This window comes from Macrobrachium rosenbergii, chromosome 2 (assembly GCF_040412425.1).
Source record: "Macrobrachium rosenbergii isolate ZJJX-2024 chromosome 2, ASM4041242v1, whole genome shotgun sequence".
In the NCBI taxonomy this organism is placed as follows: Eukaryota; Metazoa; Arthropoda; class Malacostraca; order Decapoda; family Palaemonidae; genus Macrobrachium; species Macrobrachium rosenbergii.
Window position 1 is genome coordinate 71,125,410 of NC_089742.1, and position 18,025 is coordinate 71,143,434.

General features: G+C 34.2%; 1 protein-coding gene across 1 annotated transcript in view; it reads left to right on the plus strand.

The window, feature by feature from the left end:
- PrBP (Prenyl-binding protein) overlaps positions 1–18,025 on the plus strand; it is a 29,900-nt gene that overhangs the window by 1,633 nt on the left and 10,242 nt on the right. Inside the window, exons 2-4 of the mRNA XM_067120650.1 lie at positions 2,677–2,739; positions 12,173–12,308; positions 12,651–12,772. Coding sequence (XP_066976751.1) covers positions 2,677–2,739; positions 12,173–12,308; positions 12,651–12,772 — 321 coding nt within the window. The remainder of the gene's footprint in view (positions 1–2,676; positions 2,740–12,172; positions 12,309–12,650; positions 12,773–18,025) is intronic.

The window sequence follows — 18,025 nt, forward strand, 5'->3', positions numbered from 1 at the left end:
TGATCATAACCTTTCTGTTCTAACTGACTCTGCAAGCTAGGATACATAAGATCTAACTTATTCCTAATCCTCCTCCTCATCCCTGCATGGGTTCAAATCCCATCCTCGTCACCAGTGTTGTGACATACATGACAGCCCAGCCCTTGGTCTCTGGCCTAAATTCTATACCCCCCCAACCATTGTAACACCATCTAGGATATTATATATATCCTAACCTGAAAGTCTGGTACCCTACCCAGCACTCTTGGTTTATATAAGATCACCACAGATATTGTATTCTAGTCCCACCCCCCCTCCCCATAGCCTAACTCCAGAGCAACCCTGTGCTAGATCATTTTGTAGTATACAAGTGTAACAACATCACTTGAATAATATACATTATAATATCACCATTGTAAAATTGATATAATTCAGTATGACCATTTAGTCACATTTCTGGATTCATATATGATGCACACTTGAAGAATATGTTTAAACAAGAGGTGAAATTTTCAACATTTTCAAAGGAGTTGGACAGGTAAGATGTGACTAAGGGAAACAGATGAGAAACCAGTGGGACAAAGTAATGCAGCCAATGCCAAAGGAAAGGTATAAAGAAACTAATATAGTACTACTTTATACAGTACTCCTTGCAAGGCCATTGGAAAGAGTGCCCCCCCTTCCCATATGGATCGAACACAAAGGAGAGCAGCAAAAATCTTTTGGGGAGATGTGTGGTTGTTCGCAGTTGCAGATGTTTGTTTCCATAAAACTGATGTTTGTTGTAGTCAGTGAGAATCACAATTTTATTTATTTTTTCACACTGTGGATGGTGAGAACTGAAGTACTGTACTGTGTGATGTTTGGAGTCTGTATTGATGTCTAGAAGACATCGGTTAGATATAACATTTTCATTTAAGGTCTCCTTATTGACTAAAATTGCTTTGCATTTTTTGATGGCTGGAGCATAAAATGTGAAATGTTTGCACACATGCAATATTGCTCAGCATGGCACCCAGCTCGGTGGAGATGGATAAAATAAAACACACTAATCTCAGTTGTTCATCATTAGTATATAATTGCATCATGTTGGGAAATTATCACACATTTTCAGAAGTACTGTCTGTGCTTTACATGTAAGATGCCATCACTAAAGGAAACATTAAAAAATATTGAAAGGCCAGTGACAACAGATACATGCTGACCTAACCTAGTGTAATTTTGCTTAGAATACAGTGTTCTACCCTGACTGGGGAACGTTGACCCAACAGGAACCTTGTATTCTCCTAATTTCACTTAGATTAGGCTACCTCATTGTGCCCTAGCCAGAGCTTAGCTACACCCCTTCCTTTCCTCCAGAAACTTATCCATAAACATGCTCCATGTCTTGAGCTTGGAAATTGGAAGGTTAATATTTTCCAGTGCATATGCATAGCCATGCTAGATGGTCTGGGGCTGAACTAATGCGCCTATAGCGCTGTTACAGTCTTTCAGGTATAATCCATATTCTTCAGTTTCAAAAACAATGTCCACTAACAACCAGGTATTTCTTTGTAGTGCATAAAAGACAAGAAGACACGTGTGAAAAGCACTATTAGAATATGAGTAGGACATTATATTGTCCCCCATTATAGATATGATTTCTACACATATTTTTTTCACAGTAGAACATGAGAGTAATGATGTCACTTGTGTACCACATTGTACCAAAATTGGAAATGGAGTGTGATGTTTTGAAAATTGGTTTCAAGGGAACCATGCTGAAATGTGAAATTTTGATTTTGGTATTGAGAAAAACCACACCATGTCTTTGCCTGGGTTGGGCAGAAAAGGCTTAAATACCTGTGCACCATTATTGTGCCAAATTTATTTAAGGAAGTCGCTAAGTTTATAGTTTGAATGAGGCAAGATCAAATTAAGACAAGAATTTTGTTTTCTATACACATCGGAATTTAAGGAGTATATAGAGCTAAATTTGCCTCCTATATTTGGGCACATGCAATTTATTTTATTTGTGCAGCATACTGTAATTACTAGTTTGAGAGTGAGTGTAATCTACTGTATTTGGAATGAAAATTTTTGCCATCTTAAATGGGCTTTTCATTACCTGTTTTAATTTTTTCAGGCATAGGCTGGTTAGCTTGTCGAGTTAGAATTTCTCACTATTCTGCAAGCAAGGAGAAATAATGCGCTTTGGTAATCATCATCTTACTGATGGTTTTGAAACTGGCAACATATAATGTGCCCTTACTAATGAACTTTATTTTTCTAGGCTTTGAACTAGTTGAAGGATCATAATTACCTCATTAACCCAAAGGAGTTAAGTATATGTGCACTTAACCCCTTTGGGTTAAGGAGCTCATAATGAGGTAATTATGATCCTTCAACTAGTTCAAAGCCTAGAAAAATAAAGTTCATTAGTAAGGGCACATTAAATGTTGCCAGTTTCAAAACCATCAGTGAAACAACCCAAGTTGTTGGACTACCTTTAAATAGGCTAAGACTTAAGAATCTCTCTGCTTAACTAAGAGCTTAGATGTAGTTACAGTAGAACAATATAAGTATGTAACAGATTAGCTGCTTCTCCACTGAGGCTTCCTCACTTGAAAGTTAACTTTTGCTAATACTGTACAACAATTTTAATGTAGTAATTGGTGTAAAGTTGCCAGTATTTTTTACCCTTAACTTATTACATAGTAATTGGATGAACCTTCGAGATGCAGACAGTGGCAAGATTTTGTGGCAAGGAACTGATGATTTGTAAGTGCAGCATTACAATTTACTACTGTAAGCATAAATTTTTGTTTCAGCACTCAAAAGTACGGCATCAAGGAAACTAAGATGAGTCATTACAGTATATTAAAACCAATTTCTTAACAAATCTTATAAAAGATTTAAAGTTAGCTACAGCTTGGTGCTCCTATATACTCCTTGGTGCTTCTTTTCATTTCTTTTTGAATCACCTTTCCTTCTCTTTGATGATGTGTGTGCCCCTTTGCTTTGTGCTTTTTTTATATTTTGTTAGTGACTTTAAGGTTTTACTGCCCATTATACATGTTACAGGCACTGTACTGTTGGTTTCAATGGCTAATTGATTGATTAACCTTTATATTTTTAATGCATTTCATTTTTAGGCAGTGATGAGTGCTAAAACTCATTCCTGAAGCCAAAGGGGGGACAGAATTTTCCATGTACAAAGATTTTGATCTCATCTAACAAGCAGTTTTGTCAGATACATTTATTCTTGTAAATCTCCCGTAAACCATTAATTTTGTCTTTCATTTCATTCCTTTTGAGAATGATAATGTGTTGAATGCACAAACAAGCATTCACAAGTTTTATGCTTGTATTTTCAGGAACAGTTTAGTTAAGTAGTTTAAATATTTATTTCCTATTTAGCAAGTTATTTCTCATTAGCAGGATTGTATTTTTCAATTCCATGACAGGATTGTAATTTACTGTTCAACATGTAGAGTGAAAAAAATCATCCTTAATGTACTGCACATGTTTATCTGAAGTTTGTGTATTCACAAATGACATGGATTTAGTGTACAGTAATTTTTTACAGAAGATATATATTCTTTTTATTGTATATATACATACATTCAGTTTGGCTGATTCTTGAATTAAAACATGTGCTGCATGCACGCACATTATATTTTTATTTCTATAAATAGATGTGCAGAAAAGATTATTTGTATAGTTGCTCTGGAAAGTTCTGGCACACTTTTCAGTGAATTTTGCTCACCAAAAGATATATTTTTCTTTTGAAAATCACACAGAAACCAAACTTTACAGTCAGAATAAGATTAATATGCATGCAAACAATATTTTATGTAGAAATTTTGCAGAAAGATAACGTGAATGAACAAATTTAACAAAACATTTTGAAATCAAAAATTATTGTTTGGTGAAATTGGAGCACTGAAGTACAGAACTTGTTGATCTTCAAAATCCCAATAACTGAGTACTTACTTTTACTATTACATACATTCAAATATTTATGTTTAAAACTCGAATAATTAATGTCGATGTTAAAAATACCCACCCAAAAAAATATCAATCTAAATAAAAAAATATATATATATATATATATATAATATAATATATATATATATATATATATATATATATATATATATATATATATATATATATATATATATATATATATATATATATATATATATATATATATATATATTATTTCTCCTTATTGGAGTGACAGTTTGTCATAACGTCACTTGTTGTGAGGGCAGGAAAACAAACCATTTAACACAAATCACTAGGCTCAACTTTAGTGAGATGGACCTTCACTGTTGGCATCACAGGAAAACACAGCAAGCTTTATTTAGATTACATGAAGATAAGGTGATGTGGGTAAAAGTTGAAATAAAAAAAGCTATTATGTAGAATTTTTAAAAGGGCAGGACTAACGGTCCAAGTGGAAAGGTCACTCAAGAAGAATTTCAGCTTGTTTAATTGTGAGTCTTATATCAGTCATATTACTTCATTTCATAAGAAAGAAAAAGGCTTTATTGTCATAACATCCATCATAAGAATTGGGCATTCATGTTATTATAGATCATTTATAAAAAATAGAACTTTACAGTATACAGTACTTCTCAGTATAGGCCTATTACAAAAATGACACTCTACCATTATAGGTCTACAATAAGGATTTGATCTTTATATCACTATAGATATATCAGAATTGGATATTTGTATCAGTACATAAGCCTATTATATGAATCAAGGCTTTATTTTATTATAGAGCTTTTATATTCAGTGCATATTTTAGAGATATTTTGTTTTATTCTAGTATGTCTTTCCCGTGATAATGACTCATCTATACTTCACGCAGATGTTATATGTAAATTATTATACAGTATGAATACGTACTTTTGTATAGTATACAGAGAAAGGGAGTAGGCCTAGGATTTATGCTATTTTTTTTCATCTTTAAATTCTGTATTTGTAGTTTTATGTAGTAATGGTTTGATTATGCACTGCATTCATTTGCTTATTGATCTACTGTACTTATTTATTTACATTTATTTCTTATAACAAACATATAGGTCTATGTGAAAAATGTTGAATAGATTGTAAAACTATTGTTGAGTACGGATAAATGTATTTATTCATATTACAGTTGACCCCTGACTATTCGTGGTTCAGGATTTGCAGCTTCACATGTTCACAGATTTTTTCTGTGGAATGTATCTCCAAATTATTCAAGGAAAATTTGCCTAGTCTCAGATTTTTTTGGATAGCAATATTCAGTAATTACTGTATTTTCCTGTTATTTTTGTGACTAAATAAATTTTTTTATAAAAAAATTATTTACTAATTTTCAAATGTTAATATTAAAATGTAAATGCAACAAAATATCAATAAAGTGTATTTTTTTTTTAATGCATATTTAAATACTTCTTAACTCAGAGAGACTTATGTAAGCCTGGGGAAAGAAACAGATTTGTAAGCTTTGCACTGGTAATAAACCGGTTTCTTCCCCTCCTTATAGTGAACTCTTATAGGAGGGACCTCCTTATAGTAACCCTCCCGGTGGTACAGCTCCCTAAACTGTTTTTCTCACCTTGTTACAGTGCCTACAGCTGTTACAGTGCCTACAGCTACGCCTTTCAGAAATATTGAAATGATATTTAAAGTGGTATTGAAATATTAAAATTACTGTATATTAAAGTGATTTGAAAATATTAAAACATTACTGTAAAGTGTTTTAGGACGATATACTTTAAGGTATATTTGGTGTTTAAATTATTAAAATAGGCAGTTATAAGCATTTTTAGAGCGGGTGTCAAGTATATTCACGGATTTTAGCTATTTGCTGGTGGTTATGGTCTCTATCCCCCACGAACATTGGGGGTCGACTGTATGTCCAATATATCATTTACATAATATCTTGAAGGACAGTGTCATAGTTAGTCGCAGCAATGCTGAGCAAACAAATACAAATAGTTATAGTAAAGAATGCGCATTTATTTTAGAGAAGCGAGCAGCTCAGCTTGCACACCATCAAGCCCTCTCTCTCTCTATCTCTCTTTGTTATATACAGTAATAACATCTGCTAAACCCAATAAGAACAAAAGAGAAAACATCAGAAAGAAATTTGATGATAAAAAAACCAGTGCAATCATTATTTCCTGTATGGGTCTACTTTTTATTGTAACAGGCTGCATATGACCTGGTGACAGTCAGAGTGATATTATATCACGTGAGGGATGGCCTTGTGAAAGTTGCCAATTACTATTTTTAAACTCTTGTCTGAAAGTCACTGAAAAGTGTGCCAGAGCTTTCCTAAACCACTGTACAAGGGTCTTAATCAAAGGAATCAATTTCACTTAAAACGAGTCATTGAATTGTTCTGATGATAAAAGAAACCGTTGTCTTTTATAAGGGTATACTTCCAATAATTCATTTAGAGGTTCCATCAAGTCTTAAAATTATTTTCCCTTTACTTATCCCCAGAGTTGTTCCATTATGGGTTATACTGACATAGGTAAGCAAGAAGATTAATAACTCATGTCTATACTCTCATGCAACTTTCCCCATCATACATCTATTATGAATAATGTGTGAGCATAATATCACCATTTGTAGCATTGTACAGGTATTGTGCTTTTCAAAAAATGATCCCCAGGACTTTTCCCATTTTTAATGAGTCTTTCTGTAATTGTTGCCTTTTTATGCAGATGTTGATGGAATGTCTATTTTAACTGAAAGACAGGAGGCATGATCCATAACTATAACAGCTGAAATGTGTGAAACCATTTTTCAAATATCGTGTGGTAAATGTTCTGATAATCACGTTTAATTTTTGCTTGAAATGTGATTTTGCATTTGGCATAAAATCATCCTGTAAGCTTATGTGTAAAACAAGACTATGTTTTCGTCTTCCTGCTTGCTGTTTAAAGCCTGGTGCTTCAGAAGAGATTGTTTCTCTCTAGCATTTGCTAACACTTAACCTTTGCTTCATCTAAATATATACTGGTAATTCAACATTCCTTCCTTTTGCATCATCAGATTGCATAATAAATTTTTTGCAAAGAGAGAACATCATCTTTTTCTATCAAAAACTATTAGCCATTAATGTATCAGTACTAATGTGTCCAATATTTTGTTTTATATCTGCTAACACTTTTTTGAAAGTTGGGACTCCCTTTTGTTCATAGCTCAGAATTATCTTTCAATTTACTTCTTTATCAAAGTCATGAAGATTGGTCACAGTACTGATTATCCTTTTTCTTTTTTTTCTTGGAATACTAGTTTCAAATTTGCCTTCAGTTTCTTTTGCAATTTTGCAGATTTGATGAATACACATTCATGAAAAATCTATTACTGTACCAGCATTTTGAGTGGTGGTGGAGAGCTATTTTTGCTTTGACTATCCATGCTATCCTAACACAATGGTTGATTGAGCACAATTCTTTTTGAATTTGAGTGAATGCTACCTTTGAAATTCCCCCATTGACCTAGTGTTATCAAGAATGAGGTTTGTATGGCAGGTCGAACATATTCCACATCTCTTTCATGTGTCATGCAAAAATGTACAAGTGAAATATGTTTTATGGTTGTCTGTGAGGGTAAGTGTTGGTTAGTTTTACCCCACAGTTGGTTTTGGTTTTTATGGTTATACTTTTTCTTTGGTGTTGGGTGACCCCTTTTGTAATTCATGATGTTTGTGCTGCGCCTGAGCAGGGGCAACTTGTGGTATTGTCACGGCCATGTCCTAGGTGACTGAATAAGTTTTACCAGGTCATTAATTGCTCTGAGGATAGCAGGTTACTGATAACTGTGGAATCAGTACCTTAGCAGGTGAGGAACTAAGAAATTTTCATTTAATAACCTGCAAAAATTTTTTAGCTGTCATTGCCCCACCTCCTAAAGGTGAATCAATATGTAACTAACAGGTAAGTTGTATGTGTTAAAATGACATTTTTATTCTAAAATAATGTTTAACACATACTTACCTTTAGTTACATAACATGTCCACTCCTCCCCACGGGGACAGGTAGGCAAATTATTCTGAAGCATGTTGGAATAGTTCCTAGTACCCGACAGAGGGCAGGTAGAGGCGATCACCCGATATTCGGACTGGCGCTGCTAGTAACTAACAGGTAAGTATGTGTTAAACATTATTTTAGAATAAAAATGTCATTTTAGTGTTAAGCTTATACTAGAGTTAGTAACATTTAGAGTGAAATAGTTTTTAGTGTTAATTGTCTACTGATAAATACATGAATGTAACTTATTGTTTAATTGTCTACTGATAAATACATGAATGTAACTTATTGTAATCAAACTATATTTTGAGAAATTTTCTCTTCAGGCTCTGGTAAACCTGTTTTTATTATAACAATGAAATATTTACCACCACACAAATTCCTTATATGCCTTACTTTAGCAATCTTCAAAAGTATGCTTGATTTTTTCACCTTCACAATTGGAAGTTATTTTGCTTTAGGGCTGAATTAGCTTCACCCTCTGTTATTATCAAGGCTTCCACCTCTTTCTTGATTATGAATCTTTTCTAGGTACTGTACTGGCTTTTTTTTTTATTTCCATATTGTTGTTTTGTAATATTTTTGGTGCCCTTTTTTTGTTTGTATGGAAGAATAAGAAAACCTCATACTGTGTTTTTCACCACACAGCCTTCTACTTTTTATTGTTTTTGGCCTCCAATATTTGTGAAATGATTTTTGCTACATTTTTATTTTTATTGTTACTTGCTTTTCGCTTCCTTCACATATTTTTGAATTTATTGATCTGTTGAAGGTCCTTGCCACATTCCAGTTATATGTTGTGCCTATTTCCCTTTCTGTTTCTTGTAATATCTCTACAGTATCATAGGTTCTTTTTCATTTGCTTGTTCTTTTACTGCCCACCACATACCAAGGCCCCCAACCTCCATTCCTTGAATTGAAAAAATTGTGTGTGCCATATAATAAAATATAGAATCAGTCTACCAAGATTTCATTTGCATCATAATTCAGATATCCCAAGGAATGTCTAATCAGTTAAAATGCTGGTATCAAAGTATACCGTGTCATCCAATACTGGAATCAATTCTGTGAAGTCAGAATAGCATGCCAGGAAATTCATGGCTCAACAAAATCAATTCTTTCATCATGTGATGAGGTTATTGGAAAGTTCATGATATACAGGTGCAGTATTGATGCAAATGGTAATCAATAGTTTATCTAATTATAGTGAAATTAGCCTTGAACTATTTCTCCACATTTCACTTGTAGTTTTTAATCTCTCATTGTTATAAAGTTCCTGTCTAATAATAATCATAAATAATAACAATAATAATAATAGATACATAATAATAATAATTAGGAGAATGTTAGCATTCAAAGAAAAGCAGGTTGCTGTCCAGATCCAGGCTATCAACATCACAAGGCTTCAAGGAAAAAAAAAAAAGTATTCAAACAACTAACACTTGGCTTTCATTGGTTTCTTTTGATCACAGCTTAGAAGTGCAATGTACAACAACTGTGGATATATCTGGGCTGTGCAAGACAATTTATATATTTGTAGTCTGTAGCATTTCTGTTTGAGTGAAGAATAGGTGGAAATAGTTTTAAGTGTCTTCACGAAGATTGTTAAGTATTATACACGTGCAAGTGCAGCCCCCAATATATATATATATGTAGATATATATACACAATAAATAAAAATGAATCACAACCCTTCAGTTTGGTTTGCAGTGCTCTGTGGGTGGAAAACTACAGTTATAATGCTGTTAACAGTTCATATAGCACACTTGAGAAAGGGTTATTGTAGGGGATAGATCAGGATAATATCATTTGGGAAAGGGGGCATTAAGTGGGAAGGGCTGGGAGGGCCCTTGTCTGCTTGGAAGCTCTCGAGATTTATTGGCTCAAAAGCAACAACATACAAAACGTCATTTTTTTAAATCATCTTTTGAGTGGCTGATAGAGATGTTTCATGACTACAGTACAGTAAAGTCATAGAAGTTTTATGGCTGGGAGAGCTATCTTGCACTTGGGAGCTTCTGCAACTGTTACTGGCTCAGAGGTAACGATGTCATACGTCATTTTGTTTATTGCCTTTGAGTGGCTGATAGAGATGTGTCATGACTACGTCACAGAAGTTTTGTTTCTTCATTGGCTGTTTGTTTGTGTGTACATTAAGCTCTTTGCTACTCAAATCCCCTCCTTCTTCCCTACCTCCGATGGATAACTCTAATGGTGACAATGAATTTATGAGTACTTAAATCTGAAAATAAAACAAAATTTTACATTATATATAAGAAATTAATATGTTTCCTGGCGTCAAAGAAGCTCTGACTTCGAAGACATGCCCCACTTTTTAATAGAAAAATTCTTAAAACAAAAATAAGGTATATACCAGCACTCACAAGTTGATTGCCTTGTTTATGTTGGTGTGCTGTGCCCATTCAGTTGCCTCAGTAAGTTGAAGAAGTTGAATCTGGATGGTACAGCATATTGATTATTGTAATTTTTCTTCATTTACTTTAAAAATAATTTGTTTTTATGTTTTTTACAGTTCACTGATTTTAATATTAAATAAGCTTTTCAGAAGTTGACATACCAGTGAACTGAAAAGCTTGAACTATTTGGTATAAATTGATGAGATGTGTTGCGTCAAATTTTCTTACCCATCACGTCAGTCTGTGTGTGCATGTGCATATGTACATGTATTTGTGTGTACAGGTGCACATATGCCTCATGTTAAGGTGAACTACAGTGCACACTTGCTTTGTGTTTCCTTGCTTTCTCTTTCTCTATCTGGGTTATTAACTGGTACTTATATGGTATTGCATATGAAAATTTACAAATCCTTACAATGTCCAAAACACATCATAATCTACTTCAGCTTATGCTGAAACCTTTGGTAAACAGTAATGCAGTATATTCACTGATAAGCCCAATTGTATAAATTACATGTTATTAAGGGATAATAACTTGTAATAAGATAATCATGCAGAGAGAGAGAGAGAGAGAGAGAGAGAGAGAGAGAGAGAGAGAGAGAGAGAGAGAGAGAGAGAGAGAGAGAGAGAGAGAGAGAGAGAGATGATTATGAGTGCCTACAAAAGTGCAATTTACAAGTAATCAACAAATGAACTGAACTTTTACAATGTAAATTTAATTACATGTACATTACATGATTACTTAATATCCTTTAACTGAGTGTGATTAACAGAATTTGCTAATCAGTAATGTAGCCCAACACACTTTTACCAAAGGCTTCAACCAATGATATACAATAGTCTAAGCTCTAGTAACTAAGGCATGATTTAGATGGTGCTAAGATTTCAGAAATTTTTGTATGCCATAATAAATAAGTAACAATACTGTGCTCCCTTAATACATTTTAAGCCCTGCAGACACACACACACTGAGAATGTATACTGTATGTATGTGTGTGTATGTATATGTACACATATCCATCACATTGAGTTATACTACAGCCTGCAGTTGCTGTGCATTTGCTCACCATTTCTCTCTCTCTCTCTGGGTTGTTCTTAAAAAAAAAAAAAAAAAAATTTCAAGTCCAGCTCATAAAGGCAGGTTTGCTATTGCTGTGGAGAGAGAGAGAGAGAGAGGCTTTCAATATTAAATTTCTTTAATATATTTTATATACGGTTTACTGCACAGATTAGTTCTTATTTTGTGCAGTTCTGCCCTGTGTATTCTTTGTTTTTACACTACTGTTTAGTGACATAATGAAAAAAAAAAAAGGTTATGAAATTGCTGTTTTACATCCGTAAGGTTTTTTATATCCACAAATTTCCAATATCTGCAAGAAAGTCTGATGTAAGTTTTTGGACAATCAAAGTAATACTGTACTATTCTGTATTTATAGTTATTAAAACAAGACCACAGATTCTCATTTCTGTACTCTTAGGACTCACCTGAAGGATTTGTTTCTAAATAAAAAATTAAAATTGGATCTAGAGGTAATGAAGTTTGAAAGCTAGGTGAGAAGGTATTAGGGAGAATGGATGCAAAGTAAAATGTAGAAAGCAGCCCAATTAGGGACCAAAGGTATGCTGCAAGGAACCTTTAGTACCATTGCCTACTTTGTGCTGTGCAAAGCAAACTGTCTGTTGTACCCCATCTGTGGGGAGCAGGATTGTTCAAGAACTAATTTTTAATGTCACTGTACTTTATTCCTGCAGCACAAGTCCAGATGTGGAACATGAAGCAAGAGTACCAAGAAAGATTCTGAAATGCAAAGCTGTCTCTCGTGAAATTTCCTTTTCATCAGTTCATGCCATGGAAAAGTTTCGATTGGAACAACGAGTATATTATAAGGTAAGTTCATGAAACTTTTTTTTTTTTTACCTTTTTCAAGAGAAAGTTATGTATACATTTGTTGGCATTGGTTAATTATCATTTGTTAATGGTGTTCAGCTTCTAAATATCTCTCAGTCACAGACATGTTAAAGTGTACAGTAATTTCTGAATCTTTTTGTATTAATCTTTGAAACTCAAATTCTATAATGAAATAATGTACATGGCATAGGTTTAACCTGCTATCAAAACTAGCTGTTCCTGTTTTCATGCAGATAACAGAAACTCTATTCAAAGTCTTTTGTCACACTACTAATTACTCTTTATTGTGTATCACTGAAAATATGCAACTTTTTCTCCCAGGGTCGAATGTTGGAAGAATGGTTTTTTGAGTTTGGCACAGTGATACCGAATTCCACTAATACCTGGCAAAGTTTGATAGAAGCAGCACCAGAGTCCCAAATGATGCCAGCACAAGTTTTGAGGTACAGTGTCTATATAGTATGGTACAGCCAGTTTTTGATAAAACTTTTTATAAGTAATTTCACAAGTCCTAAACAGTTTATGTTTATGCAGCTGTTATCATCTTGAATATTACAGATGCTCTTCTATGTACGAATGAGTTACTTTCTGAACGGCTGTTCATATCGAGATGTTCGAAAGTCCAACTTGATATACAGTCAATACGTACAGTATTATTTATGTTTTTTCATACTAAAACACAATACTAATACTGTACTGTATTTTATAGAGTATTTTATTAATATGAATGATATATAAAACCTAAATATAATAATAAAATTATGATAATAATACAGTAAAATACAGTTTCAATTTACAGTCACGGTTGTTCGTACCTGTGAAAGTTCGTAAGTAGAGGAGCGTCTGTATTTGTTCTTACGGAAATACAAACCAGAACTTTTTAAATAAGAGTACTCCTCACTGTGTGCTGGAATCAGTCATTAAAACTTGGTAACAAGGTGGTTAATTGGTGATAGTTGGGGGAGTTCTCCACTCACTAGCTGTAAGCCAGCACTTTTTTGGGGGGCTGTGGTCAAGTTAATATACTTTGTTGCATTCTGAGTGACAGTCACATTAAAGATGCTTTCATTTTTTATTGTATGAATGGGTTTGTATTTTATTGTTCAACATAAATTTGTAAGAGAAAGATCAACAGACAGCTGAATGTGTGAAGGATGTAGGTGGTGTTTTGGATCCTTATGTCCTCTGTTATAGTGTTTTCCTGCAAGTGTGTTGCCTGTTCTCTTTTGCATAGAAAGAGGTTTGACAAAAACAGAAGGCCGAAGTTTTTCGCTGGTATCTTTAGGTTGGTATTCTTCTGGTTTAAGATTTTGTATATATTATTATTATTATTATTATTACTACTACTACTGTATTATTATTATTCAGTAGCTGAAGCTTATGCATATGGAACAAGCCCACAGGGGCCACTGACTTGAAATTCAAGCTACCAAAGAATATGGTGTTCATTATGAAGAATTAAGAGGAAGTAAAGTGAAATGCAAAAAGAAAAAATCCCACTTATAAAAATAAATAAATTGATAAATAGATAAAAAAAGTAATAAAATGCAAGAAGCATAGTATTAGGGTAGTAGTGCATTGAATTTTTACTTGAACTTTTGAAGTTCCAATTTCATGACATCCTCTGGCAGGCTGTTCTACAGTCCAGCAGTTTGAGGAATAAAGGACCTCTGGAACAGAAGTTTGACAGTGAGGCACATTTACTGCATATTGGTGCTGATGTCCAGCAAATTTGGTTGCTCTTGGGAGATAAAGGGGATCAGGGATCAATTGTGAATGTGAAAGATCTCTGTTGAATTACAACTTAGAGTAAGTGCCAAACTAGAGACCATCCATGCTACTATTAGGAAACAGAAACCTACCACCACGAACCACTCTATCTAAGAGATAAATCTCTGGCAGAAGAGAACAGCCTGTAAAGGAAGTACAAATGACCTAAAAACAGGTTGCATTGATTTCATCAATGTTATAAATATATGAGGCCTTACGAACAATATCTAACTTTTGTGTGGTATTTGCTGAAACTTTCATTAGATGTTTCTTAAAAGTTAGATGCGAGTCAAAAGTTACACCTAGAATAGTTAAGGCTTCACACTCATTCAGCAAAGTTCCATTGACCTGAAGGGGAGGATGGGGTAGGAAATTTGTACGAGATCTGCTAATCAATAGTTTACTGGAGTTCAGCCTCATACCCCACTGACTACACCGTTCCCTGATCCAGTCCATGTCCCAATTGAGACTGAGGGCAGCTTCATTTCTCATAAGTGGAGACTTTACTACACCCACAAGTGTTGCATCATCAACATACTGAACAATCTGGTTTTCTAGGCCAACAACCATATCACTTCTATACACTAAAAATAACAGTGGACCAAGAACAATCAATACTCTGTGGAACTCCAGACACAATAGGTGTTGGTTCGCTAAAGATCCTGTCCATAGCAATTCATTGCTGCCTACCTGTGAGGAAATCTTGAAGTAAACCTAAAACATACCCACCCCACTCCAAGATTCTGAGGTTTACAAATACTGTAATTACCTTGGGATTTACTGAATTGAAAGTAGCACTAAAATTTATTTGAATTATGTTATACACTCAAAACCCCTATCGAGGTTCTCTTGCAAATGGCATGTTAAGTCTAAAAGATTATTGCAGGTACCTAACTGCTGCTTATATGCATATTGACTATCAGCTAACAATCCTTTAGACTCAACACCATGTATAGTGGCTTAAAAATAAGTTTTTCTGCAACTTTAGGGAGTGCAAGGAGAATAGAAATTGGAGTGTAGTTACTGCTGTCTGCCAAGTATCAGGAAGAGGGACATCCTCAGCTGATTGCTTAGCTTTAAAAGCTTGATGAATTAGTTCAGTTTTTTCCTTAGGGCCAGTAACCAATCTACCATCATGTGTTAGTAGTGGGTTAATTGAAGATTAGCCTGACCCAAAGATAGATAATGGCAATTTGGTTCACCACAGATGAGGCTGAGTAATTCCTTCAAGTTTCCTCCTTAAGGATTTATCGTAGTTTCTCTTGTCTATATGATAAATTCTATTCACAACATGGTGAGACTCAACAAAAATGGTGTAATTTTCATGTGAAAGATTTTGTCTCCATGTGTTGAATTTGGTCTGTTTGTCATGGTAGGCTTGTCTACATGTATCATCCAACCATGGTTGGTCATTTGTCCTGAATTTAATGACATTTTTAGGGACATACCTTACTGAAATAGCTGTCATCATTTCATTTAACTTTTTCTCGGGATCTGGATCTAATGTCGCATATGAAATATTAAGTGCCTGACATGTTTCAATAATGCGATCCCAGTTGGCTCTAGATTTCAACCAGACCCAGTTTTTCCAATGGTGGAATTAGGAATACAGGCAGTCCCCGGTTTATGACGGGTCTGGCTTAGGACATTCTGAGGTTACAACGTTTTTCAAATATATTCATCAGAAATTATTTCTCGGTTTACGACGTATGTTCCGGAGTTAGGACGTGTCGTACACCGATCCGACAGAAGAAATATGGCTCCAAAACGGCAGAATAATAAAAATTTGCAAAACGGCAGAATAATAAAACTTTTAAGGTTTTTTTTGATGAAAAACTCAATAAAAATGCAGTTCACATCGTTTTCAATGTACCCAAAGCATTAAAAGTAAGGTTTTCTTAGGATTTTCGACGATTTTTTGGTTTACGACCATTTTCGGTTTGCAATGCGGCGTAAAAATGGAACCCCCATCTTAAACCGGGGACTGCCTGTATACTGATTGATAGATATGGTGCAGTGATCGGATGTGCCTATATACTCACAGACCTTGGACTTGACAATAGCAGGAACATCTTTTAATATGGGGTCTAATCTGTTACCAGAAATATGTGTGGCTTCCTCAGTTAGCTGGACAAAATCAGAGGATACACAGAACTCAAGAGCAGAATAGCCATGGTCATCTGTGGAATTTAATTTAAGCTACTCACTGTACTTTGCATTGCAGTCTCCACAAATGACAAATGAAGCCTTTGAATCCTGTGACTGAGCCATACTAGTCCCCTCCAAGAGACATCCGTATACGGTATAGTACTGTCAATACAGTATTTGGATTGCAGTAAACAGCAAATACGTATACATTGTAGAACTTACTGAAAATCTTAAAACATAGTATCTCATAGTAACTACTGTACACTCTTAAGTTTTTCTGACAATACATAGGTCATCCAGACTTAGTGTAGACAGCCAAACCTTGTGCATGTGGGATGTTACAATAATAAATAAAATTAGGACAATCAAACCCTGAGATTAAAAACTCACCTTTGATCTGTTACTACTTACAAGTGTCTCATATAAAAACATCAAGTCGCAGTTACGGGCACAACTCTGGAAATTAAGAAAATTTTACCTTAGGCCCCAAATATTATTGTAAAGTATTCAGTGATTTTTCTAACAGTAATGAGTAGCAGGCCCAGGGTTCAGCTAAATGTTTCCTAAAAGAATTAAATTAACAGCATAAAATTAGTAGCAAAACTAATAAGTACTCATGACAACAGCAACATAATAAAAATCAATAGAACAATAAACAGTATTAATGTAATCAACAATAAACAGTATTTACATTATTTACAAAAATTACATTGTGTAATGAACCTCACCCTAGGTTCTGCAAGTTCTTGAACTTACATCATGAAAATAAGGCTGGAATGGCCAGGACAGGCAACAAAGGAGGGACAAAACATATGCTTCAAGTTCGTTAAACCTAATTTATTATACATAAATACAGTGAGTATATATATAAATTATAAACAGCAAATCATTTTCAGATCAAATAAACAAACACCCTAAAAGTTAAATGCAATGCAAATAAATATTACTTTAACAGCAGAACAAACTCACAGACATTTACAATTATAAATGAATGTTAAATTAAACAGTAGCAGTTATCAATAAATGAACATTAAATAGTTTAACATGAAGTAAATTATTACCAGAGCCACATTTCTGCTCAAACATAGTTATATAATATAAATATAATAAATCAAGGTTCAAGTAGAATAATAGACAGCATAATAATTATGGTGATCATTACACACCAAAGCAACGCCAACCGACAGAATCTCTCGAACTGTCAAAATAGTCATTCACTACCAACAGAATAAAAATAATCAAACGAAATCAGTCAAATCAACAAATGACCAGCACCTAGCTTTCATGACAGGAATACATCCTCAACACAAATTCGCCTATTTGTTGACTCGTCAAGACTGTACATATATAAAGAAGTTCACCACACATCCAAACATAGAGGTCTTCTTCGTCTCGCTGAAATTAACAGGTTCATCATAGACGTTAATCATGTAAATGACTTCTTGCTGTCCTATCGCACCATCTGCTACTGCATTCTGGGTTGTATGAGACCAAGGCTACTTTCCGTCTGCTACTTAAAAGACTTCCTCCTTGGCTGTGTATCATCAAAGATGCATTCTAGATGAGACCCAAAACCCGACTGACGTTCACACTCGGCCTGTGACCAACGTAACCTTCATCAACTCAACAAAAACACCGGAGCACAGGAGAAACAAGGAAACTACCTTGAAGGTTGTTTCAAAGAAATAATGACCGATCCTGACACATTGAAAGTGTAAACCTAATCATATGTTAAAAAAAATTTCATGGAAATGGTATGAAGTAAACAGTTCTTTTTC